We start from the raw sequence: 26,376 nt of genomic DNA on the forward strand, positions 1-26,376 counted from the left end.
TCATTCCATGCACATTTGTAGATGCAACGCAATAAATATTGATAAACAAATACATATGGGCAAATTGAGACCAGTCCAAAAGGTAAAAAACAATAGAAGGGATTCAGAAAAGACTCTAAGAATTGGTAGAATTCTCCTTGGCCCAATCCTAGGAAACACACAACCCACCAGAAAGCCGTTAGATAAGCGAAGAGGCTTCAGATGCCAAGATGATTCATCACTGATTAGGGATAAGGAAGAGCTCACTAATGGAAATACTTAATAAGCAGCACCCCAAACGAAGAGAAGCTCTGAGAACTTCAAGAGAACCTTAGATTTAAGTTAGGCAATGATGGCCCAATAGAACTTTTGAAGTTCTTTGCCTTTTTAGTAGTCACATTCATCTAGTGGACTATTTAAATGACCCCTCAACTATATAGACTTTCTCTTCACATTCTTCCTAGCCTAAAATCAGAGTGAAAAGCATTGTAGAATTTCCAGTTAGTCTTTAAAGAAGAAAATGAGTGATCGCCTTTGCTCTGGTGTAGTGTCTAGAACTTATTGGGGGCCCCTGCAATAGGTTGGGCTTATTAGAAGCTGCCTCAATGAAATGTTGGGGCCTGAGTTCTCACACCTGAGTGGTGGAAATAAGTCCTCACCCTTCTGATAGACTTATGGTTTAATCCATCTCAAAGGCAGACAGGCATGTTTACTTATGTGGTACAGAGCACATCCATATGTTCTGTTTCCCTTTGAAAATTATGTGATTGAGGCTCAAAGAAGAGAACACTTAGGGCTTCCCTGGTGGCGCAGTGGTTAAGAGTCACCTGCCAATGTAGGAGACACGGGTTTGAGCCCTGGTCCAGGAGGATCCCACGTGCTGTGGAGCAACTAAGCCCGTGCGCCACAGGTACTGAGCCTGCGCTCTAGAGGCCGCGAGCCACAACTACTGAGCCCACGTGCCACAGCTACTGAAGCCCGTGCTCCTGGGGCCCGTGCTCCGCAGCAGGAGAGGCCACTGCAATGGGAGTCCCGTGTACCGCGGCAAAGAGCGGCCCCCGCTCGCTGCAACTGGAGCGGGCTCGCGCGCAGCAACGAAGACCCAACGCAGCCAAAAATAAATAAATTAATAAATAAATAATAAATTTTTAAAAAGAGAGCGAACACTTAGATTTGGAGGAACCCTAAAAAGGGAAAGGCTGCAGCCCTGATTACTCAGAGCATTGGTTCAACCTGGTTCCATGCCTGCATATTTGGGGTGCAGAATGATTCCCCACCATCGCTGCACCAAGAGGGTGAGAGATCCACGGTTCGCAGGGGACCCAGCAGCAAAATCAGCGCCCTTTGTCTTTCTGCAGATGTCAAAGAGTGACAACTTTGGGGAGAAGATGAAGGAATTCATGCAGAAGTATGACAAGAACGCAGATGGGAAAATCGAGATGGCAGAGGTGAGTCCTAGTATCCTGCTAAGAGCTACACGGGAAGGGCCGTCGGTTGCCTGTGCCTCTCCCATGCACAAGAGTCCTTCTAGGGATCCGAGTGAGGTGGTGGTCTTGAAGCCCCACCACCACCCCCAGCACTTAGGCTGATGAAAGAGAACAGATGGAGCTTTTCCTTTGACTCACAAGGAACGAGGAAGCAACAAACATTGGCCTAAGACAGGGATAAAGACTTTTAATGCTCTCAGGGTCCAACGGGTACTATAAATGTGTGATGAGCTCAGTTTAAGACAGAAGAGAGGGTGAAGTTTGCAGAACAGGAGAGTTCATGCCCCACCTAAAGGCATCCAAAGGTGTGTGTGTGTGTGTGTGTGTGTATATATATATATATAATTTATATATGTAGCATGTATAATTTATATATATTAATATATACACACACATACATTCATATGTGTGTATTGATGTGCATAGATATATACATATTGTTAAAAGATAAACTGAGGCATATTAAAAATTTTAAGAGTTTATTGGAGCAAAAATCAATTCAAATGGGCCAGCACCGAACCTAAAATAGTTAGGAACACTCTACCAATGGGAGCTAAGGGAAAGACGTTTATATAGAAGAGACAGTTACAAAGCAAGGAAATTATTTGATTGGCTAGAGTGTAAGTGGCTGCATTATTCAGGAAAGCCTAGTTGGCTGCTTTGGCTGTTTGTTTAGACTTTGGTTTGCTTATGTAGGCTACTAAGGCATTAAGGCTACCTCAGTCTAATGGCCTCCTTGTTTAACAACTTATATATACACACATACACTTATACAGACACATATACATGTGCATGTGTGTGCAGGCCTAACCAGACACCTCTGGAAATCAGTTTGCAACCCATGGTTAAGTGGTCCAGAATGATGACAGCGGCACACAAAGGAGGGCAGAACTCCTCCTGGGGTGGACTGGTTGCCATGGTGCCTTAGGTCAGTGCCCTGGAAGGAGAGACTGAGACAGAGATTCGTGGGTAGGATTTCAAGAGAAGGCAGGAGAGAGCAACAGGAAAGGGCAGAGGAAGAAGCCAAGCAAGCGTGTGGTCTCAGCTGGAGCCTCTTCTTGGCCTGATCTCATGGTGGGCTCTGGAGTGTGGATTGCGCCACGGGGTTGGCCCCACCTTGAAGCAAGGGGTAGGATGGTCCTTTGTACCCCTATGTCAATCAGGCGTTGGATGCAAGCTGCCCCCTCCAGGATGGGGGTTGGAGGGGAGGATGGCTGGGGCAGTTTGGTGGAGGGCAGTTCTCCTGCAGGGGGCAGCTATGAGCCACTAGCGGTCATCCTTCACAGCAGCTGAGGGATGGGCTACCAGCCTAGTTAAAGGTGATCTGTGAAAAGCACCAAGACCATCCCCTATAGATGCCTAAACTGCAGGCCTCAGAACATCCTGACTCAAATGGGCTTAAACCAGGGGTTGGCAGGCTTTTTCTGTAAAGTTCCAGACTATGGTCAGTGTTTTAGGGTTTGCAAGCTGTAAACCCTGCCTTCTTCAACTCTGCCCTGTGGCACAGAACAACCACAAACAGTATGTAAATGAAAGGGCGCTGCCATGTTCCAATACAAGTTTATTTACAGAAACAGGTATTGAGCCAGATTTGGCTCATGGGCCATAATATACTGACTCTTAGCTTAAACTATGAGAGGCTCCTAATGAGAAAGGCCATGAGAAGGATTGGCTCCTGGTGAAGGAGACCAGGTCTCCAGCCCTGCTTCTCGGCAGTTCTCTTGGTTCTCTTCTCCACCCCCAAAATGGCTTCATCCTCAGGCTGGTAGCAAGCTGGCTAGAGCAGTTCCAGGCGTCACATCCAGATGCAGAAGGGGCCCATCTCATTTGGTCCCTGATAAGAATAAGGAAACCTTTCCCAGGGGTACCCGCAGTAGACCTCCCCTCACATTTCATTGGCCAGGAGTAGGTCACATGTCTAGCCATAAGCCAATCACTGGCCAGGGAAATGGGATTATCACATCTAGCTGAGGCTAATTAGGATTTGCCTGTGACTCAAGCATGCTGGGAGCAGAGAAGAGGGGAAGGCCATTGGGGGGGCAGGGGGGCAGCCAACAGTGTTTGCGGCACAAGAGTACTTGCAGTTTTTTAAAAATCGGATTTGTTGTGGTATAATTTACATACAATAAGCAGTATCGATGTGCAGTGTAAAATTCCATGAGTTTAGACAGTTGTATACAGCCATGTAATCACCACCACAATCAAAATACGGCATCTCCATCACCCCCAAAATGTTCCTCTGTCTGGTCAGGCCATCCTGCACTAGCAGCCACCAATCTCAGATTAGTTTGCATTTTCTAGAATTATATGTATGGAATCAGCTATTAAGTATTCTTCTGAGTCTGGATACTTGCGTTTTAAAGTGGCACCACTTTCTGTCCCTCCAGCTGCTCATACCCGAAGGTTTGGGGGTGACCCAGAAGCACTTCTCAGAACATCCTTCTTCCCCTTTGAAGGGCTGCCAGCCCCTGTTCTCAAGGAAGGAAGCAAAATGGAGCAAAATGTGACTCCCATGCTGCCTTGCCACTGGCTGTTTTCCATCCTTTCTGCAGGAAAGTCTGTTTGCTTCCTGGCAGGGCTCTCCATAATGTTACTGTTGCTCTCTGATCCCCACAGCTGGCGCAGATCTTGCCGACCGAGGAGAACTTCCTTCTGTGCTTCAGGCAGCATGTGGGCTCCAGCACCGAGTTTATGGAGGTGAGACCAAGGCGCTGCCTTCTCTCTTGCACATCGGGGCCTGCCTTTCTCTCGTGTTCAGAGCCAGGCCCACCCAATGCCTGGGAATGGTCCTTAGAAGACACTAAACCCCTTTTGAGTAGCTCAGCTACTCAAAATGTGATCCATGGACCAGGAGCATCAATGTCACCACCACCTGGGTGCTTGTTAGAAATGCAGAGTCCCTGACCCACTGAATCAGAATCTACATTTTAGCAAGATCCCCAGGTGACGTGTGTGCACGTTAAAGTGTGGGGAATAAGGTGAGAGGTAAGCTTGGGTAAAGTACCTTTGGAAAATAATGTGGACACAACACTTCCCATTTGGGTATTTGCCATAGATATTTGCATATTACAAGCTCTGAGAAATCCTGCAGTAAAGAGACCTGTTTCACTTGGTTTGCCTCCAGAATCTTTCATATTTTCTTCTCACTCAATAGCACTAGTGTTCCTGGAATTCAGAGTCCCAAGGAGCATTCTTGAGAAGGATGGATTTAGGTACCATTCTAAAACTGAAAAAGCCCAGTGAGAATTCCAGTTTCCAGTATCTTCCAGGTTTGGTCTTTGACTCTGGTCTGGGCTTCACTGTCCATCTTTAAAATGGATGTTGCCATCTTTGCAGTAGCAATTCTTTGAGATCCTCATGGGAAATAGGACATCCAAACTCAAGTGTCTTTTGAGTAACATGCAATTGATAGATTGAACCATGTGAAATTGCTCATATTTAACCATTCTTTATTTACAAAAATTGGAAATTCCATATGGTTTAACCAAATATATTACTAATCCTGATGTCCAGCAAACTACCAGTTATTTTTTGCCATTTTTCTGGGGCTCTGCACCCTAGCCATTCAATGTATGTGTCCCTCAAGGTGAAATTCAACCCATACCACCACCACCACCACCCCCCCCCCCACACACACACACACACACGCTGCCTGCTGTGATAAATAATGACTAGCCTTCAACACAACTCCAGTCGCCATTTGTCATGTTAAGTCCATTTCTAGCCACCGGTAATCCCCTGTCCCTGATTCACTGCTTAAAAATGACTGGAGAGCTAGTCCAGAAACACACATAGCAGTGAGTTCCCCACATAGATAGAAAATCAGTTAGAAATAATGGATTCTTAGGGCAGAAGACTCATATTTATAAGTGGTAGCTTGCCTAAGCATCAGATATGGATTTAATTTTATTGTGCTTTAAAGGATTTTCTCCAGTTTTTTCACGATGGCAAAATTCCATAAGCTGGTCACTGACATGCTGGATTCTGTTCTTAGTCCCCCCTCTTGCCTGTCTAGGAGGAAAAGTCCGCATATACATACAACTTGTCAGGGTGCTGCTTTTGTGAGTGTCAGTTTTTCTGTCTGTAGAAAAGGGAGCGTTTATACTTGATTACTCCTTTCCTGATAGGGAGGCGGCCAGAGATTGGCCTCCCTTCCACCTATGATCAGGAAAATGGGGATGACAGCTTGCAGGGGGCAGAGATGCTTAAAGAGGAGGGGAAGGAAACCCTCTCTCTCTAAATCATCAGTGGTTTCTCTCTGTGTAGTTGACATGGTTCCATATTTTACTTGCCTTTATCCTTTAAGCCCCAGAATAACTACTGAGCCTATACCACCCCCATCCCACAGGTTTCCTGGGACCCCATCATCCTACAGGACCATCCCCTCCTGGGGTTGTCCATTCGTTCCATCTTTATCAGCTGGAAACATGAAATGGCCCCTCTGTAGCCCTGAAAGGTTTGTGCTGTCAGATGCTTCCAGCCCACTGCTCATCACAATATTTTAATTTCTAACGTTAGTGACACCTCAGGATTTCTTTGAGATTTCACAAAGCCCAGGTCTCTTGAACTCTTTTCCTTGAATGGGAAGAGAATAATGACCATACTTTGTGATGGCTGAGCACAAAGTATTGGATGGGAAGAGAAGCCTAGCGTGAGAACGTGGAGCTGGGGGTGGATCCAAGGAGGGAGGGAGAGAGGGAGGTAAGGAGAGAGGGAGGGAGGGAGAGAGGGAGGGAAGGAGGTCAGACCTGCTAGGATGATCTCACTCTGAAAGCAGCTGGCTGCTTTGCTTTCTGGGAGGACTGGGATCCCTTCAGGTTATCCTCCCCTAAGGCAATTTAGGGGGTGTCTGCCTTTTTCTCCCAGTCAAGACTCAACCTAGATGAACTAAATTCCAATACACTAAAGGCATGCAGGTGGTTAGTGAAGTCATATTTGAAAATCTGTACATATTTCTTTGTGCTTACTCAAGGGCGGGCTTTCAGAGCATGGGAAGGAATAGTCTGATGGAGCCGGGCATTTTCTTTCCCCAAAGAAAGAACTCTCCCCTAATCAAAAATCATTTACCCAAGTTGTATGTAGAATAAATCTACCTTTTTATTGGGACTTGCTCATATCTCATAACTTTTTAAAAAATCAGGATCAAATTTTTTGAGCCACTACTATACCATGAGAATTACACAGCCTAGTTTGCTGGTATGGAAGAAAGATCCTAAAATATCTATACATTCTCACACTCCTCACAATAAAAGGGGGACATGCCATCAACAGACAAATGTGTGGTACATATATATAATGAAATATTACTCAGTCATAAAAGAGGAAATAATGCCATTTGCAGCTACATGGATGGAGCTAGAGATTATCATACTAAGAGAAGTAAGTCAGAAAGAGAAAGACAAATACCATATGATATCACTGATATGTAGAATCTAAAATATGACACAAATGAACTTATCTACGAAACAGAAATGGATTCACAGACATAGAGAACAGACTTGTGGCTGCCAAGGGGGAGGGGGTTGGGGGAAGGATGGATTGGGAGTTTGGGACTAACAGATGCAAACTATTATATATAGAATGGATAAACAACAAGGTCCTGCTGTATAGCACAGGGAACTATATTCAATATCCTGTGATAAACCATAACGGAAAAAATATATATGTGTGTGTGTGTGTGTGTGTGTGTGTGTGTGTGTATATATATATGTATATATCTGAATCGCTTTGCTGTATACCAGAAACTAACACAACACTGTAAATCAACCACAATAAAAATTTTAAAGTGGGGGACATGATGTGGAGAAGTTGAGGAGACAGGAGATCAAATTTGGGAAGAGAATTAGTGCCTGCTGACTCTCAGAAAATCAAGTGTTGCTGGTGTCTAGCTGTGCTGTTTGGAGCTGAGGGAGAAGGGAATAAAAATCAAGGGAAGAAAACTTGGAAGAAAATCTAAGAACTGTGATCAGGCACCAAAATAGACCAAAGATTAGGAAACAGGGTTCTCTGGGCCTTTTGTCACAGATACACCCACTCCCACCCCCCACCATGGTATTCCCTCCTCCCCACAAGATAGATTGGGTTAAACACTGGGGTTTCAGGACAGTTGCATTCAGGACCAGATTTTTGCAGGACCATTGTATTAGTTAACTATCGCTGTGTGTCAAATTACCCCCCAAAATTTACCAGCCTAAGGCAACAAACATTTATTATCTCTCAGTTTCTGTGGTTGGAAATTTGGTAACAGCTCAGCCAAGTGGCTCTGGTTCAGAGTCAAGATGTCAGCTGGGCTGCAGTCATCTGAAGGCTTGACTGGAGCTGGAAGATGCACTTCCAAGATGGTGCACCCACGTGGCTGTTGGCAAGGGGCCTCAGTTCCTCACTACATGAGCCTTTCTATAGGGCTGCTTGAGTGTCCTTACGACGTGGCATCTGGCTTCCTCCAGAGTGAGTGATCAAAGAGAGAGAACAAGAAGGAAGCCTCAATGTCTTTATGACCTAGGCTTGGAAGCCACACACTGCCATATCTGCCGTGTTCTATTCATTAGAAGTGAGTCACTAAGTTCAGTCCACATTCAAGGAGAGGGGAACTAGGGAGGTGAAGAATTGGTGGACATTTTAAAACCATTCCTACTGTTTTTCCTTGCTTCTCCTGTGTGATGTCTGCTTCTGCTCAGATGGCCAGAACAGAGAGGAAGGAGGTGGTCAGACCCATATCACCTGCTGAAGCTCTGCTTCTCTTTGATCCCCCAGATGCTGTGGTCAGCAGGCAGTTCTCTGGTCCCTCACAGGGACCCAATGCATGTACTGAATAACTGGGACTCAGATCAGAGCCCAGAACCAGTATGGAACAAGATCCAGTGATGGACCGATTGTCTAGGCCTAGATCACATGCCTACCTCTGGAGATGGGTCAGCCCCTCTTGAACCATGTGGACTGAGCATGAGAGAGGGGTGGTTTCCTAAAAAAAAGGGGGTGATGCTTTTTATCAGAAAGATGGGGGAGTGGCCTTGGGACAGTCTAAACAAACTGATTACACTACCAATTCTGTTCCACCTTCAGACATGGCTGCCATATGCATCATGGTGGAGGGGTAGAGGACGCAGTACAATGAAGAGTAACCAAAGCCTGCTTCTGCCCCTTCCAGAGGGTTCTTACCCTTGCTCCCAACTCCCACGCAGAGAATGAGAAGCTTCCAGAACAGTAAAAGGACACCCATTATACCCACAGCAAAAATGGGATCCAACAGATCATAGTGCTAGTTCTGGTAAAAATCTGCCTGGTTAACACCTTAGAAAACCATAACCCTGGTTACAAGATGATCCTGAAGCCAGTTACAGTAAGGAGACCTTGTCCCAGCAGGGTTTTTTTCTTCTCTATGTGACCTCGGCCAAGACACTTTCCCTTATTTCTTCATCTGCGACATGGAAGGGACTGGTCTAGACCATCTCCATGTCCCCATCTCACTGTAATATTCTTGAATATCAAGACCTGGCCTGGCCCGTTAAAGGAAGATGGAGGGAAGCTTATAGGTGTGGATAAATCTTTGTGAATAGGTTGACATTCCCGTTGCAGGCTTGGCGGAAGTATGACACAGACAGAAGCGGCTACATCGAAGCCAACGAGCTCAAGGTAAGATGAGCCTTGGAGAGGGCATGGAGGGCGCAGAGAATGGGCCTGAGGCCAAAGTGGTGGTGGGTTTAAGAAACCTGGGGAGGGAGGAGAGGGTGGGTGAGGAATTTGGGTGTGTGGTCTGCTTACTCAGGCCCGGCTCTGAATGGTTGGACATGTTCAGCCATGTGAAATCAGCAACACAGAGCTGTAGGAGTTCAACCAGTTCACATTCCTCTGCACGTCAGTGCCCAGGACAGGCATCCTCAAGGCATTCCAGCAGTTTGGCCTTCTGGCTTGCAAGTCTACCCCTAAATTCCTCTGGACCCAAGGAGTCCCAGGCACTGCTTAGCATGTGTCCTGGGCTCTCTGAGGAGCCAGAGCCAGTTTCTACTGCCTGGCCTATGGGGTGAGGTTGCATCCAGCAGCTCCCTCCCCCTTCAGGGTTACTGCACAAGCATTAAGGGGTGAGGGAATTGTGAGGGCTGCCAGCTATGCAAATGACGGGCCCCGGAAAACAGTGTTGAGTGACTGTCTGAAGGAACAGGTAAGTGAGTCAGGGACAGACAGCCTGAACTGGGAGCTCTGAAGAGGACTTTGGTATTCCAGGGATTCCTGTCTGACCTGCTGAAGAAGGCGAACCGACCATATGATGAACCTAAGCTCCAAGAATACACCCAAACCATAGTGAGTGGCTGAAAGTATCCCTCCTCCCCAGGGGTGCAGGACATGGGCCCCAAATCAGTGGGATTTGGGGTTTGTGGGGTCGTTAGTTGGCTGATTCTTCAGGCCCAGGAGAAGTGACTCCCAGTGGCAGCCAGCAAGAGGGATGCTAGTTCATGGGCCCTGCACCCTCTCTCTTGAGGTCCCCACTCAGCCAAATGCTCCTGGGCCAGTGTAAGACTGGAGCATCTGTTTCCATGACAGCCTCCACAGCTCCAGGAGAGGATAAACTTGGAGAGGGTGGGCCTTTGGTGCTGGTCTGCTGTCTTCTGCGGCCCTGTCCCTGAGAAAGGGGGAGGGGAGACATGAGCAAGTCCCTGCTGTCTCCCCAGTGACCGATTCAGCCCATGCTGGTCCCTGCCACCAGGTGACCTCAGAGGACGCATGAGCATACTCCCCCATCCTCCTTCCTCTCCAGTACAGGGGATGGCAGGCCAAGGTCCCACATGAGAGAAGGTCAAAGCAAATAACCCAGGCACCACTTTCTGTCCCCAATAGCTACGGATGTTTGACTTGAACGGGGACGGCAAACTGGGCCTCTCGGAGATGTCCCGGTAAGTGCCTGCCCTCACTCACCCCAGCATCACTTTTCACAAGATCCCTGCAGATCATCCCTGTGCAACCATCCCTATCGCCAAGATCAGTCAGTGGGGAAGGTGACAGGTCAGGTGTCCTGAAGCGCAAATCAAAGTTAGATCAAATCATGATCATCATCACCTCAATGTTCCGTCTCCCTCTTTTTAGAACTTTCCACTGACACCTGATTATTAAGTGCTCAGAGATCGTTTCCATAACTACAGATGCTCCTTCTGCATCCCCTCCCCCCAGGTCCGAGTTGTTCTTGCTTCTGCTCTGTCTCCTAATCGCTGCTCTAACATTCTCTTTCCAGACTCTTGCCTGTACAGGAAAACTTCCTGCTTAAATTTCAGGTAAAATAGCCTCTTTGCTTTTCTTAAGTTCCTCCCTTCCCCTCATCCCTCTGAGCTCACCCTTCCTCAACACACACACACACACACACACACACACACACACACACACACACTCTGCAGGGCTTTGGCTTCTGTCTTTAATACCTTGGGCCTTCCAGGGCATGAAGCTGACCTCGGAGGAGTTCAACGCAATCTTCGCATTTTACGACAAGGTAAGACAGAGGACGGTGTGGATGGAAAAGCAGGAGGCCCATTCCAGCCCCCCACCTCCCCCCAACCCCGCCAGAATGGCTCGCCTTGGTCCTTAGGAGTAAACAAGCTGTCGGAGCAGCAATCTGAGCCAGGCAGTTTCTTCCTGTCCCTTTGGATTCCCTGCAGCATCTTCTGCTGTGTGAGAAGATAAATGTCCTTCACAGCGTGTGGCCTGTGGGACCCAAGGTTTTGGTTCCTTAAAAGTACAGGAGAGAAGAGCTCATGGAAGAGGGTTACGCCTGGAACTAGGGTGTGATTACACTGTTGGTACCCAAAGAGAGGAAGTGCTCAGTACTGCTCCCCTGGTGCCACGTCATAATCTTGTTGTCTTCCTAGGAAGTGGGGAGTGAGAGGCCCTCCGTACCAATGTCGCCCCTCCCTTAGCTGCCCCTGTGTGGGTGACTCCAATGGTCTTCCTTAGAACTACAGGCTTGGGGGTAAACTTTAAATAGCCCGTGTTCATCCTGACATCTTATTGTGGGATTCGACACCCAGGGAGTTAGCGAAATGCTTCTTGAACCTCACTTACAATTTCAATGCAAATGAAAAACACCAGAAGGGAAGGTTACCAACAGTTTGCCCTGGACCCTCCCGTTCCTGCAGTGACTGGTAAAGTCAGAAGTGACACGTTATTTGGGCACCTCTTTTGCTCAGAGTAGAGACCATTAGCAAAGCTAGACTCTGGTCGGGGGGTCGTGGGGCCTGAGTTCTGAGGCTCTGTGCTGACCCTCTGCTCCCCGCCAGGACGGAAGTGGCTACATTGATGAGAATGAGCTGGACGCCCTCCTGAAGGATTTGTATGAGAAAAACAAGAAGGTGAGTGGCTGAGCCCAGAGGTGGGGTGCTGTCCTGGAGGTGGGATGGGGGCGGGAAGGAAGCCAAGGGGTGCGTTTTGCTCCTCTCTGATCACCCCCTAACAACGCAACGGCAGTTTTTTGGTTTGATTTTTTTCTGGTTGAATTGATTGATTTTTTTTTTTTTTTAATACACATAAAGAAGTTTGCCATCTTCACCACTTTTAAGTACAGTTCAGTGGCATTAAGTACATTCACACTGTTGTGCAACCGTCACCACCATCCAGCACTCTTTTTCATCTTCCCAGAATGAAACTCTGTAGCCATTAAACAATAACTCCCCCTTGCTCCCTGCCCCCGGGCACTGGCACTCATCATTCTACTTTCTCTGTGCATCTCACTGCTCTAGATACTTCGTACAAGTGGGATCATACAGTATTTGTCTTTCTGTGTCTGGCTTATTTCACTCAGCGTAACGTCTTCAAGGTTCATCCGTGTTGTAGCACATGTCAGAAATTCCTTCCTTTTTAAGGGTCAGTAACATTCCATGGTGTGTCTATCCCACATTTTATCTGTCCATTCACAGGCAGACACTTGGGTTTCTTCTACCTGCTGGCTGATGTAAATAATGCAGCTATAAGGCCATGGCAGTTTTGATGTGGCCCAGTTCTTGGAAGTGTCCGCCACATGGCCAACAAAAAAGACTTTTTTACAGGAACCGGGAGATGAGTCTTGGCAGCGTTTTCCTCCACCTCCTGCAAATGTCTTTCTCTGAGAAAATGGTTTTGCTGCTTTCTTTAATTAGATGAAGAACGCTCTATAATTCCTTGCATTGTCTAACTGCCTGGGCGGTCAGGCTAGAGCTAAATATAATGCTCAATTTCAGGGCAAAAAATTCATCACAGCCTCTGAGTCTGTCTCCCTTTCCAACTGCCTTCCGACTTCTTTATCCTGAATATCATCCTTCATTTCTTTCACCCTAAATTTATTTTTTTTCTTTACACTACCTACAATTGCTTTTTGAAAGAGGCAGAAAACAAATTATAAGGAAATACTTCCTAGGAAGAAAGGAAGTACTTACCAAGTGTTTGAACTCGGCAAACTTTTTCCTGGCACCAAACTCTAGGAGAAAATTATTTGTGCATCCTTACGTGTCCAAGGAATGTTGCGCACCGTAATGGAAAATATCTTTAACTGTAATTGTATTAATGAGGCATGATTATTCTCCATATGACCCTGCTTTATGCCTGAGGCTGATGGGCCTTGAAGGCAGGCATTAAATCTTGGGAGAGACCCGAATTTTCTGGTCATCATCTAACTAGGCTCTTTCTTGATTACCACAAAAGACAACTCATATGGCTACATAGCTTGACTCGAGATGTAGAAACAAAAAAGAGTCAGGTGTTGGGGCTAGGAAACAACTCTGAAGGTTAGAGAACAAGGATATTAATAAAATTGTTTACCCAGGAGCCTTCCACCTGTACTAAGCTCCAGATTTAGCACATGGGGATTGAGTGAATGAATCAGTAGAGAGAGCTGCATGCTTGTAAATAACAGCCCCCGAGTTGGGAGGGGAATGGCCATTTTTAGGTGAGCCCACATGGCAGATGCATATGCCTTTTTTTTAAAAATAAATTTATTATTTATTTATTTATTTTTGGCTGTGTTGGGTCTTCGTTGCTGCGTGCAGGCTTCCTCTAGTTGCGGCGAGTGGGGGCTACTCTTCATTGCCGTGCGCAGGCTTCTCATTGCGATGGCTTCTCTTGTTGCAGAGCACAGGATCTAGGCGCGCGGGCTTCAGTAGTTGTGGCACACGGGCTCAGTAGTTGTGGCTCGCAGGCTCTAGAACGCAGGCTCCGTAGTTGTGGTGCACGGGCTTCGCTGCTCCGCAGCATGTGGGATCTTCCCGGACCAGGGCTCGAACCCGTGTCCCCTGCCTTGGCAGGCAGATTCTTTACCACTGCGCCACCAGGGAAGTCCGCATATGCCATTTTGACGGTGCCTGCACGGACGGTGATTCGGTTTCTGAGCAGATTAATGTTTGAGGCTCCTGAAGGACAGGCTGATGGGCTCAAACTTCGACATTTCCTAGCACTCCTAAGACAGTTGCAACTTGCTAAAGCCATCCTCAGCTTCAAGCAATACTTCTAGACACAGAAAGTAAGCAGCCCCCTCTGTCCATTCTGCTAAAACTCTTGATGCCATACTGAACTAGAGGGTTTTGTCAAGCTCAGGCTTGATATATGGGGTCACTTCCTTAGCTCCTAATTGAGTGGTAGGTCGCTCAGGCACACCCCGGTGTTATGGACTAGGTGACATTTTTTCCAGGAACTTCACAACTTTAGTGAAGATGCCCCTCAAAAAGCTAGAGATGCTTGCAAAGTGCCTTGGGGCTGGGTGGTGGCACAAACCCAGGAATCAGTAACGTGAGGGGATGTCACCAAAGGATGCAATAAAAGACTGACCTTGGAGCACTGAGGACACGTGAGCCAAGTAAAGAATTACTCAGGGGACTAAGACTCTATATGGCTGTAGAGTTGGTCCCATCCTTTAGCCAATACCTTAGTCTTTACACCTCAATTTTCTCATTAGCTGAATGGAGATAATGACCCATCAGCCTGGAAGGGGAACTATTTAAAAAAAAAAAAGATCTGCCGACATGCTCAATACAAAAGGAGGAGGAGGAGGAAGAGGAAGGAGGGAGGGAAAGAAAAAGACAGTTGTTTAGTGATTTTCCAATGTTGATGATGACTTTGCTCTATTTCAGAACTTTCGGCTATTTCCACCCAAAGCAACACAAGGCATGTGGGTGTTGGTTTTCTGTAAATGTTGGCCTCCATTTTATATGAGACTATGGGCATATGTTTGTGGGTCACCTGTCTTAGTGCCCCTCAAGGCCACAAGGAGCCAGTGAACAAGCAGTAGGCTGGTAGGCTTGCTGCTGGAGGAGAAAGGAGTTAGAATCCCTTGTTTCGCTGGGTGAGGCTTTTAGGGAAGCATGATCCAAGGGGCCTGAAGACAAAACCAGGGAGTTCCCCTGGCATTCTCCTCCTCACCTGCAGGGACCCAGCAGACTGAGTAAACGGAGGCTCACTGAGGGAGAGGAATTTAGAGAAGCTATGCATAGATAATGACTGTCATCAATAGCTACTGTTTGGAGTGATGCTGTGTCAGGTACTGTGCTAAGTATTGTTTACATTCATTTCCTCATCTAATCATCATAACACCTCAATGAGGCAGGCTCATTACTGTACCCATTTTACAGATGAGGCAGCTGAGACTCAGGAAAGGTTGAATACTTTCCCCAAAGCAATGCAGCCAGTAAGTGAAAGGGAGAGCATTTTTCATCCAGGGCTTTCTGACTCCAAGGCCCATGCTTTGTGTGCCTCTAAGCTACTTGCACTGAGATGGGATAAGGGAAGGGTTCTGGCTGAATGAACAGCTGGGCCGTGTAGGTGGGGCATCCTCTGAGCCTCTTACCCTCTCCCTCTCTGTCTCCTAGGAAATGAACATCCAACAGCTCACCAGCTACAGAAAGAGCGTCATGTCCTTGGCCGAAGCGGGGAAGCTCTACCGCAAGGACCTGGAGATTGTCCTCTGCAGTGAGCCCCCCATGTAAAAAGGGGGATGGGGGCTGCTTCTCCACCTCCCCCCAAACCTGCCCCTGCTGCCCTGCCACTTCCACCCAGACCCGGAGATCCTGAGCATCCCTCCCGCTGCCCCTGCCATCTGCACACACACCAGCCTGCAGAGCAGGAAAGAAGATATGGAGAAGGGGCTGCTGACGGGCTCCCTGGAGCCCCCTCCAACCCAATCCTGGCTGACCAGTCACAGTGCTCTGCATGCAGAGGGGCACCAACCGCATAGAAGGTGGGCGGGGGCACAGATGGGGAGTCCCTCGTTCTCTTCGCTGTGATGCATGAGCTCATTCGCTGTATGATTTAGGCTTCTATGTCCAACAGAGTGGACCCTCCCCTCTGCCTCTCCCCCATGCCACCAGCCACCCCGAACCCCCAGGTTCCATGCCCCGCCTCGCTAGTGGTGTAGCTGTCTTCTCAGAGCTCCTTGTTCGTGGCGGGCACCGGCCCTGTCCTTGACTCAGCGTGCTCCCTTTCCCTTTGGGTTTCTTGTTTACCAAAGAAGAGTTTACAGACAATAAAAAGGAAATGTTCCCCTGTGGAAGCGCTCCCAGTTCTGGCTGAGTGGTCAACTTTCTCTCTGCCGCCAGTCCCTGACGAAGAGAGAGCCTGTTCTCGAGTGAGTGGGGAGAGTGGGGGGACCACCCAACTGGGGCATAACCACTAGAAGCAAGGGTGTGGGACCCCAGGACGCTGTACTTTCCCTTGCCACTCACTGCCTTCTCTCCATCAGCCTGTCACTTCTCTGCTCCACGTTTGTTTCCACATTTCTGAAATCATAACAGCAGTTATCAGTTCATTAAAAGTTTGCTAAATGCCAGGTATTATGCAAAACAGTTTGCCTGTGGTATCTCTCTTAGTCCCCTGAGAGGGGTGCTGTGATTGTCTCCAGCGTACAGATGAGGAAACACAAGATTAAAGAGGTCAAGTAACAAGCCCCATGTCTTAGGGCCAGTTGGCAGCGCAAAGCCAGGGTATGAATCCTGAGGATTGGATCCACATTTTTTTTTTTTTAATTGGCCGCACCGCACGGCTCGCAGGACCTTAGTTCCTTGACTGGGGATTGAACCCGAGCCCCCTGCAGTGGAAGCGCGGAGTTCTAACCACTGGACCGCCAGGGAATTCCCTGGATCCACATTCTTTACAGTAGGGCTACCAATGGCCTGTGGCAACAGTGGGACTAGGTGATCTCCACCCAGCAGGGGGACCTCCACCCAGGAGTTCCAGGCACCACGAACTTAACTTCTCCCCCTCGAAATGCAATTTGCCCCACAGCAACATATCAGATGTCCCCTTGGTATAGGGCCAGCATGGCCTTTGGGTGCACAGAACTCTTTGGGATCCTAGAACAGAGAGATACCTGATTTTTTTTAATGCTATCAGATACTGACTGTTGTGACATTACCTCATTTAACGTCCCAACAATCCTTGCGATGGATACGATTTTCAGATGAAGAAACTAAAGCTCAAAGACGTTAAGTCACTTTGGAAGTGTCCATTCAATAACCAGGAACTCACCTGGAGCAATAGAGCCCTGTGGGTCAAATATACGCCTCCTTTCTTTCCCAGCCACGCCCCTTTCTGAGAGAACCTGTCCTGTTCACCCCCTGGATGATGCAGCCAGCGAGCCACCTGACCTCTGTCTGCCTGCCCACAGCTGACGGGGCCGAGAGTGGACATCTGGTCCAGGCGGGGCCCCTAAGAGTCTCCTGGAATCTGAGGTTGAGAGCCAGGGCTGTCAGACAGAATGTGTGGCATTGAAGCTGGGTGGTGATACAGCTTTGGGGGCGAGAGGTGGCAAGACGGCAATCCAAAACCAAGCCCCAAGTGATGCTGAGAAGAGTAGGAACCAAGAGCCTGGGAGAGTCAGAGAGTAGTGGAGAGAAGATGCAGAGAAAAACACAGGAAAGAAGGAAGGGAGGAAGGACAGAGATTGAGAGAGAGAGAAAGAGACAGAAACAGAGTGAGGGGAAGGGGAACCATCCAACAGCTCCCATGAGGCCCTGTTGCACGGCCTAATACCAATTTCCCTGCCACCCCTACGTATCCTACCAGGGGATCTCCTGTCCACTAAGCGCAGCCCCCCACCCTATCATCCCTAGTTGTCCTCGGCCAGCATCCCCCAGGATGAGGCGCTGTAGCCCAGTCTACAGCTTCACACCTGCCCTCCCGACACACACTGCTCTGCCTGGGCTTCCCCTCAAAGCCCCCGAGACAAGATGGGGTGGAGCGGTTGTCACAGCCTGGGATCCATGCAGGGGCAGAGCTGGGTCCTTTTCTACCTGGTTGCAACTCCAGGACCCAGATTTGCTGGAAAGGGAAAGGGCCTGGGAGCCCTTTTTCCCAGGCACAATCTCTATTCAGCACAAGGGGAAACTCATGCCGTCAGGGACACTTGGTCTTTCATAAGCCTGTTTAGTTCATTGTGAATGCAGGTATCTGTCTATTGAGACAAAGGGAGAGGGGAGAGTGATGCCAAGGCCATCACAGTGCTGTGCCGTCCTCAGGGCTGTGCTGCCTCTCTCCTGGCATGTTAGGAGCCCACACCAGGGGAACAGGGGCGTGGGGTGGCATCTGGGATTCATTTCACCCTCTTCTTTCTCTCTTGTGGACACTAGACTTTGTTGCTGCCTGACTCACAGGTGCATTAGGAGCTGGTGAGCTCTAAACATAACCCTTCAGCGGAAGATCCTAGCCCAGCTCCATGCCCTTGAGTGGAATTTCCCATTCCACATACAGCCCTGGGACCTGAGACCGAAGTCCAGAATAGAGCAGTCCCATGCAGACGCAGAGATTTCAACCTTAAAGGCAACTGTCTCCCGGGTACATTCTCCATTCACAAAATTCCCTTTGGAATGATTACCGAAAGCCAGGCACAAACCCATCTAACTCTGTATTTTGGAGGGGGACACCTGCCTTCTACCCTAGCCTCCCAGGACCACCCCAGGAATGCCCCCCCACCGTGAGGTCCAGCACCTTTCTCTTGTCTTGAGTTTCTCCAGGCAACTCTATCAACAGCCCCACCTTCTGACACAAAGGTCAGCAGAAACAGGCTATGAAGAAAAAGGAAAATGCCCAGGAACACCAAGTCCAGTTAGTAAGTCCCGAGGAAGAGGGCTACTTACTAGCCACTTCCTGTGAGGAAGTGTCACACAGCTAACTCGATTAGCTGGAATTAGTTGCATCTCAGGGCCGGGAGAGCAGGCTGGTCAAATCCACAAGGTGCCAGGTCACTGGGAAGAACCTGAAATGGTTTGGACCACTGCAGTTCTTTCCCCAAGCAAAGTGTCAATAATATAATTTTCCTGACAACTACTTTCTACCACGGGTTGCATGGGGAGACGGCAGGAAGACAAAGACATAGGGGATAGGCTCGGTGGCACTGAGAGGGCATGGCCCTGACCCTCGGGGAACACATGATCCCACGATGAGCCTCCCTTTGGCGTACTTGGTGCACCCTTGAACGTGTGGCCCACACGCCCCCTTTGGCAGCAGCAACAAAGGGACTGCCCCTTCCTCTGGGAATCCCTCCCTGGCTTCCCAATGTTTAGCTTGGGTGCCACTCCCATGGGCACCTTCGTTCAATAATAAGTATTTGTTGAGTACCTTCATGGAGCTTATACTCTAAGGTGAAAAAGACAATACATAGATTAAAATGTTCATAAAGTTGTGATACATGCTCTGAAGTTCAACGAGGGAAAGAGACAGGAAGAGGGGAGGGAGGCGCTATTTTAGGTTCTCTGAATAGGTGAAATTCAAGAAGAGATGTGAATGAGGTGAGGGAGTAGACCTTGCTGCCATCTTGGGAAAGGGAGTCCAGATGGAGGAAACAGCCAGTGCAAAGGCCCGGAGGTGGGAGAGTTCCTGGCATGCTCAGAAATGTGGTCACTGGGGCCAGGCAGAATGAAGGAAGGGGGTGAACAGTTGATGGGGCTGGGGAAACAGGTGAGGCCAGGTGGAGGCCCCAACAAAAAGGACTTCAGATCTTACTGTGTCAAAGGAAGCCACTGAGGGGGGGAGATCATCAGAGAAGTGACATGATTTATTTTCAAGGTCACTCTGGCTCCTGTGTCAACACTAAACTATAGGAGGCAAGGGAGAAAGCAGAGGCGCCAGTTAGGAGGCTGACGCACCAGGGCCACTGAGAAATGCTTGGACCAAGGAAGTGGTGGGAGGGGACAGCAAATAGCAGATTCTGGACCTGTTTCTAGGATTGAATCAAAAGGGCTTGCTAAGGACTGGATACGTGACATGCGAGAAAAACAGGAGTCAAGAAATGACTCCGAGGCTGCTAGCTGGAGCAACTGGGTGCGTGGTGGGTGCCAGTAACCGAGACGGGAGAGGAGCAGGTTTGGGGATGGGTGGGGGGGGTAACTGGGATTTGGGACACGCTGCCTGGCATTTGGTGTCTGTCAGGACACCAACGGAAAACAGACTGCACATTTACATTGTGGACCTTCAACAAACATCCATGAGACAGACAAATGCTAGGTGCTGGGGACACAGCAGTGAATAGGATAGTCCCTGGCTGCCGACAGCTTAAAGGCTCCTGGGCCTGAGAGATGAGGAAACTAGCAACTCCGCATGGTAAGTGGTAGATCAGAAAAAAGCACAGGAAGAAGTCCCTAGATTGGGGGCGGAGGTGAATTCCTTGGTGAGAATGCCTGGCAGTTAAAACATTGGCGTCCACAGTGGCACCAGAGCCAGAGGAAGCCAGGCTCAACTGGGGGGACTGCAAGTCCCTTGAGAGCTGAAGCTCAGAGGGGAGAAGCTCAAGGACCAGACAGGACCAGCTTGTGCAGGGCTGGACATCACTCTCTTTTCCCAGGCTGCTTTGCAACTCCTTTCTTCTCCTTCTGGTCCTGGCTCAACCATCACCTCCTCAGTGAGGCCCACCCTGATTAAACTGCAACCCACTCACCCCCACCCCATGCCCCATAACCCCTCCCCACCAGGAATATTTTTCCCCATAGCACATGACCACGTGCCCTGATGTGTGTTCGGGTGCTCCCCCAGCTAGAAGGTAAGTCCTCCAGGGCGGTGCTCACACTCTACTGTCCTGCCCACACCTGCTCAACCCACACACCTGGGGGCACCGTTCCTTCCAGCCTCCTCCTCACCTGGCACCTCTCAGCTCCCCAGAATAGTGGCCCCAAAGATGTCTGAGCCCTAAATCCTCGGATGTAGCGAATACGTTATTTTATGTGGCAAAGGGGAATTGGGACTGTAGAAGGAATTAAGGTTGCTAACCAGCTGACTTTAGGGAGATTATCTCGGATTATCCGGGTGGGCCCAAAGTAATCACAAAGGTCCTTGGATGTGAAAGAGGCAGGCAGAACCCAGAGTCAGAATGATGCAGTAAGCGGGAAGCATTTAGAAACTAGGAAAGGCAGGAAAACATTCTTCCTTAGAGCCTGCAGAAGCCCCGCAGGCCTGCCGACACCTCAATTTTAACCCATTTTGGACTTCTGACCTCCAGAGCTGTAAGGTAATAAGTTTGTATTGTTCTAAGCCACCAAGTTTGTGGTAAGTGGCTACAGCAGCCAACAGGAAGTGAATACAAAACATAAAACGTAGGTCCACCTACTCGATATTTGTGTTCCTGTCACATGATGGAATATGGGTAAGAATGTATCTTCCTGCGAGTGTTTCTGTGAGGATCCAGAGGATGCCAGTCACACACACGCTTCGCACGGTACCCGGCACAGAGTCTCACTAACTGGCAGCCGTGGGATGATGTTTGCTGTGGCCGTAGCGCGGGAGGCTTCCTCTGCTTTCTGCTCTGTGTTCTGTGGCTGCCCCAGGACTCACGGGGACCCAGCTGGTTCCAAATTTGGGAAGCCTCACCTTTTAGAGAAGGCGCCCACCTGGTGTACCGCATCCCCCTTCGGGGATGAGAGTCCTCCAAACCTGGCGGACACCCCAAGGGACAGTTCTGTCTGCCATGGCCCAGGAGCTGATCTCACACACCGGGCCCATGAGGGGGGTCCTGGAAACCACCCAGAAGCCTGGCTCAGGGTGCTCGGTCCTCCTTACGCCTGTCCTTTGTTTCCACTCAGGGATCATAGTCAACCGGGAGAACTTGGCCAGACCGCCCCTTTGTTGGTCTCAAGTTCCCCATCTGTAGAATGGGAAGCTTGGCGTGAACGGTGTGCAAGCCTCCTTCAAAATCTTACCCCCTGACATCTCACTGAAGAGCGTTTATAAATGGCAAACAAACACATCGAAGATGACTGACACCATCAACCATTAGGGAAATGCCACTGTGAGATCCCACTGCACACCAGTGTAAACTGAGTATCATTTCTAAATGTCTTATCCCCGCTTACAAAAGCAGAATCTACTAAATTGTTGTGGATGACAGGAAGCTGAAGAAGAAAAAAGGCTTCCTCATAGAGCCAGTAAGTTGAGTGTTAAAACAACATTACCGACAGTTTAAAAAAATAACCACAGTGAAATTCCCACATCCCTCCATGCAGTGCTCTGTAATTCATTCTTGTTCCACTGGATCTTGGATTAGCAGTCTGCTTTCATGAAGCCATCTGCTTCTGGACCAAAAAGAGTCCTGGAAATCCTGACTCGATCCACATTTATAGTCTGAGAGCTGCTTAACTGATGTCAGCTCAGAAGCCTGCATCCAAGAGTCTATTCTTTATATAAAGTATGAACGGTTTGAAGCACCTGGTATAGTCTTTTATCACAAGGCTCAAAGTCTGTCCTTTTTAATTGACGACACATGCTGCACCCTGCAGCTTAGAGCAGAGCCTTCAGGCAAACACCAGACTAAACGAAACACCTCTAAGATGACACAGACTTCATGGCTGTGGTTAACTGATTACTCTAACCAGTAAGATCAAAATGGAGGAGAGTAAACTTCTCTCTCAGGCTATAGTACAGAATGATTTCATGAGACTTTAGATGAGCCTTTGCCCTGAGGGTAAAAACATATGGGCAGTGAGGCACTGACAAATCACGAGGAGCTTCCATAAACCACACGATTTCTAAAATACTTACATTAACATTTCATCTATATAAGCATAACCTCAGGAAGGCCAAAAACGTTCTCTGATCTGACAAGTCTTCTTGTGCAAATCTTACAAGAGTAACACATCAAACAAACCTAACTCTTTCTGGCACTCTCTTTTGATAAGATGCAAAAACAAATCTTTGTGATTTTCCAGGGCTCCTCTGAGAAATCTCAAAGAACATAGTAGGTGTAAAAGGTATCTTGATAGTTTTCTCTTTTTTCCTATATTTATTAAATTATTTGAAAAGGGAGAATCTAAAGAGTTACCAGAAGGGATATAGACACTTGATTAATATATGATCATGGGTGCCTGAGGAACAATCCTTGGTTACCCACTTAATTAACAACATTTAAAAGTAAACAGACCCAAGAGTATTGAAGGCATATGTCCACATAAAAATTTGCACACAAATGTTCACAGCAGCATTATTCATAATAGCCAAAAAGTGGAAACAAACCAAATGCCCATCAACTGATGAATGGATAAATAAAATGTGGTGTATCCATACACTGGAATATTAATCACTCATAAAACGGAATGAAGTACTGATACATGCTACAACATGGATGAACCTCAAAAACATTATACTAAGAAGTTACACAAAAAAGGCCCCATATTGTATAATTCTATTCATATGAAATGTCCAGAACAGACAAATCCATTGAGACCAAGATCGCACATGCCTCGCGGCCAAAAAACCAAAACATAAAACAGGAGCAATATTATAATAAATTCTATAAAGACTTTTTAAGAAATGGTCCACATCAAAAAAAATCTTTAAAAAAAAACAGAAAATGTTCTGGAATTAGGCAGAATTAGATAGTGGTGATAGTGGTGACGGTCGCACAATCTAATAATATACTAAAAACCACTGACCTATACTCTCTACAAAGGTGAATAATATCTTAATTTTCTTTTAAAATGCCTATGCAGGCATTGATTGTGAAAAAATTAAGTAAAATAAACAGAATTATACACATAGCTTGTTCATAAGTGAGGAGTTTCTATTTTTTGCGTTGTAAAATGGTCTATTCTAGGACACAACGAATTCAACGTAAAGCACCAAAAAGTTTTCTGGTGGGATACAGAATCTCTGCTATGGAGAATAACCTTCTGTATTGTAGGCAATGGTATTAATCAGTAAACCAAGGAGGCAAGCCCACCCAACCTGAGCAAACTTTGCTAAAATAGAATATATTTCACTGTTTCTTTTCAGACAAAGGTATTATAAAGTAATACAAATAAAATTCACTTTCACTTTCCAAACCTTGTCCTTCATGGTGCCCTTTCACTTTCTGGAACAGACTGATGCTTTACTGTAGGACAGAGAGTCTGCAGGGTCAAAACTATTTTCATAATAATGATAAAATGTTATTTATGTTAACATACAATGTGTTCATCATTGTTATTTTCAAAGGACTCAATAAATAAGTAATTTTTTTAATGTGTCCATTTTGATTTCAAATGCAGTAAGTATCGATAGTTTTAACCCACATAAACAAAAGCTCTTTGGGTAATCTCAAGTGAGTTTTAACAATGTAGAGGGGAAAACCACATCTTAAAACAGTGTTAAGTGCAAAAGGAAACAGATTAAGAAATGGTGTAACAATACCACCTATGTGAATTAAAAGTACTTACAAGACAGCAACGATGCTTTGTTAGAGCATTAAGACAACCAAAAGACATCCACTGAGTGTTCCAGAATGGTGGCCTACGGTGGGAGAGGGAGGCACGGGAGTGGGAAAGCTCATTCAGAGGGCCTGAAACAAGGCAGGGACCTTGCATAGACCATTGATAATAAACTGCCACAAACCGAGAAGGGTGCTGAAATTCACCCTAGGCTCCGGAGGTTCCCATGTCCCCTCCCACAGGAAGCTGCAGCTGCCCAGGACAGAGCTGACACCACACAGAGACCCTGTCCTGGCTCCTAGCATCAACATCTTCCCGGAGATGCCTCATCCTGGAGGATTTTCTCCAGCACATCCACACATGGTGAGGAGCAAGGGAGAGTTGGCCTTGGAGGGAGCAGCCCCCAGGAGAGGGAAGGCAGATAGGGCTGGGTAGATACCAGAGAGCCGATGCAAGCATATTTATCATGTACAGACCACCTACATGGACCAAAGGGGTTGTTCAGTTGCCGGGATAAGGGTGGGAGTGCTGGCTGGGTGGGAAGCCTGTACCTAACATGGAAATAGGCAGAAAGTGACAAAAGTGGCTGGAGGGACCGACCACGCTGTCTGTCATCCTGTTAAGTGGACGTTTTTAAAAGGTGCATGAGTTGGAGCGCCACAGTGCCTGCGGTGAGGGGTGGCGGAGGAAAAAGGAACCCAGGAGAGACACACAGAATCCAGACTGGAGGGCCATAAGCTGAGAGAAGAAAGTTCTTCAAAAGGTGCAGAGCGATCCCCGGGGTCAGCGCCACCAGCTCAAATCCCACAGATGTGTCCCAAAGGGAACGTGCTCCATCACATCAAACCAACCATGGAAATATCAGTGATCAACGCCGAATGACCTGCTGGTTTCCGCTTAACCAGTGCCCTGACCGACGACGGGGACCTGGCTGCTTGTCAAAGAAATAGATTTCACTGTCATTCAGCTTGGTTATGAAGTTTGTCATTGTTTGTTTGACGACTATCGTTTGGAGCATTAACCACAGGCTATGAGCTACACTCACACTGGGGTTTATATAATGAAGAACCACAACAGACCTGCCCGGATAAGGCTCCCGGTTGAGGAGACACCAAATAGTTCCAGCAGGCAAATAATCACAGGGGTGTTCTTGCCTTTTTGAGTCCCACACAAAATGCCTAATCTTTCATCCTATTCATCCCGTTGATTTTAAGGCGGCCCCTCTCCCTGTCCCTCCGTGCCCACCCTCCACTCTCTCTCCGCAACCCCAGGCTCTCTGCACAACTCTTTCTCCAGTGACCTGTCCCCTCTTCTTCCCTCACTGCCCTCAGTAATATTCCAGGGACACACTGTGGTCTGTAACTGCCCCTCTTCAGGACCAATCAGGTAAAAGATCTGTAGGGCTCAGTGCTAAAAAGAAAATGCGGGGCCTCCTTCTTCAAAAAAGTATGAAGAATTTCAAGGCAAGGACAGCAGAGCATTACACCAAGCGTGGGGCCCTGTGTGGCCGCTCAGGTTGCACACTCCAAAAGCCAGCCCCGTGCCCCCGAGACGCGGAGACATAAACGAGCTTATCGACCACCAGCCTGGGGCAGAACAGGACAGATGCCCACCTGTGCAGCCCAGTCTGTGACCCATCATCAGCTTGTCATGAGCAGGGGATGGGCTCTCATCACTAACTGCCCCCAACGGGACCCAGAATCTCACCAACTCCCCGTAAAAGGGATCGCTAACACTTGTTAGAGCAGAAATTGCAAATGGAACTCAACAGTTAAAGAAAAGCAAGGATCCTGAATATTAATTTTAAAAACCAAAGTGAAGCTGTGAAGAGTCCTCTGTGAGCACAAAACTACGCTCTGAATCACAAAAGCCTGCATAGCAGGCCCCGGCTTTGGGGCAGGTATGGACAGGGCAGCACGTCCCCCAGGGACATGTCAGCAAACAGAAAGATGACACTGAAGGGGCTCCAGCTGTCCCCAGAGCTGCAGCCTAGAGGAGGATGCCTCATCTCACCCCAAAGGTGGCCTTTCTAAGTCCTGAAGGAAGAAGGCTGCTGCTCAGGACTCCCCTTTCTTGGCCTCTGGTTTCATGAAAATCACTGAAGTCAGGAGGCACTCCTCTGAAGTAGGTTATTGCATCAAAGACTAAGCAGCTGAAACCACAGCCGGGTTAACTGGCAAGGAGCTGAAGAGCCCCAGGCAAAAGTATAAAGGGGAAAAGAAATGGACCCAAAAAGGCAGGGAGGCCACAAGATCTGGAGAGTTACCACCTGCAGAGCATCCCTCAACTGAGAGACTGCAGTCGGT

At 47.9% G+C, this 26,376-nt stretch overlaps 1 protein-coding gene across 1 annotated transcript in view; it reads left to right on the forward strand.

Annotated features, from left to right (window-relative positions):
* CALB2 (calbindin 2) overlaps positions 1 to 15,701 on the forward strand; it is a 28,234-nt gene extending 12,533 nt beyond the window's left edge. The window contains exons 3-11 of the mRNA XM_061173325.1: positions 1,338 to 1,427; positions 4,083 to 4,163; positions 9,042 to 9,098; positions 9,687 to 9,764; positions 10,299 to 10,354; positions 10,690 to 10,729; positions 10,888 to 10,941; positions 11,726 to 11,797; positions 15,278 to 15,701. Coding sequence (XP_061029308.1) covers positions 1,338 to 1,427; positions 4,083 to 4,163; positions 9,042 to 9,098; positions 9,687 to 9,764; positions 10,299 to 10,354; positions 10,690 to 10,729; positions 10,888 to 10,941; positions 11,726 to 11,797; positions 15,278 to 15,394 — 645 coding nt within the window. The 3' untranslated portion in view covers positions 15,395 to 15,701. The remainder of the gene's footprint in view (positions 1 to 1,337; positions 1,428 to 4,082; positions 4,164 to 9,041; positions 9,099 to 9,686; positions 9,765 to 10,298; positions 10,355 to 10,689; positions 10,730 to 10,887; positions 10,942 to 11,725; positions 11,798 to 15,277) is intronic.
* Positions 15,702 to 26,376: the final 10,675 nt, after the last annotated feature.

This window comes from Eubalaena glacialis, chromosome 18 (assembly GCF_028564815.1).
Source record: "Eubalaena glacialis isolate mEubGla1 chromosome 18, mEubGla1.1.hap2.+ XY, whole genome shotgun sequence".
NCBI classification, from domain to species: Eukaryota; Metazoa; Chordata; class Mammalia; order Artiodactyla; family Balaenidae; genus Eubalaena; species Eubalaena glacialis.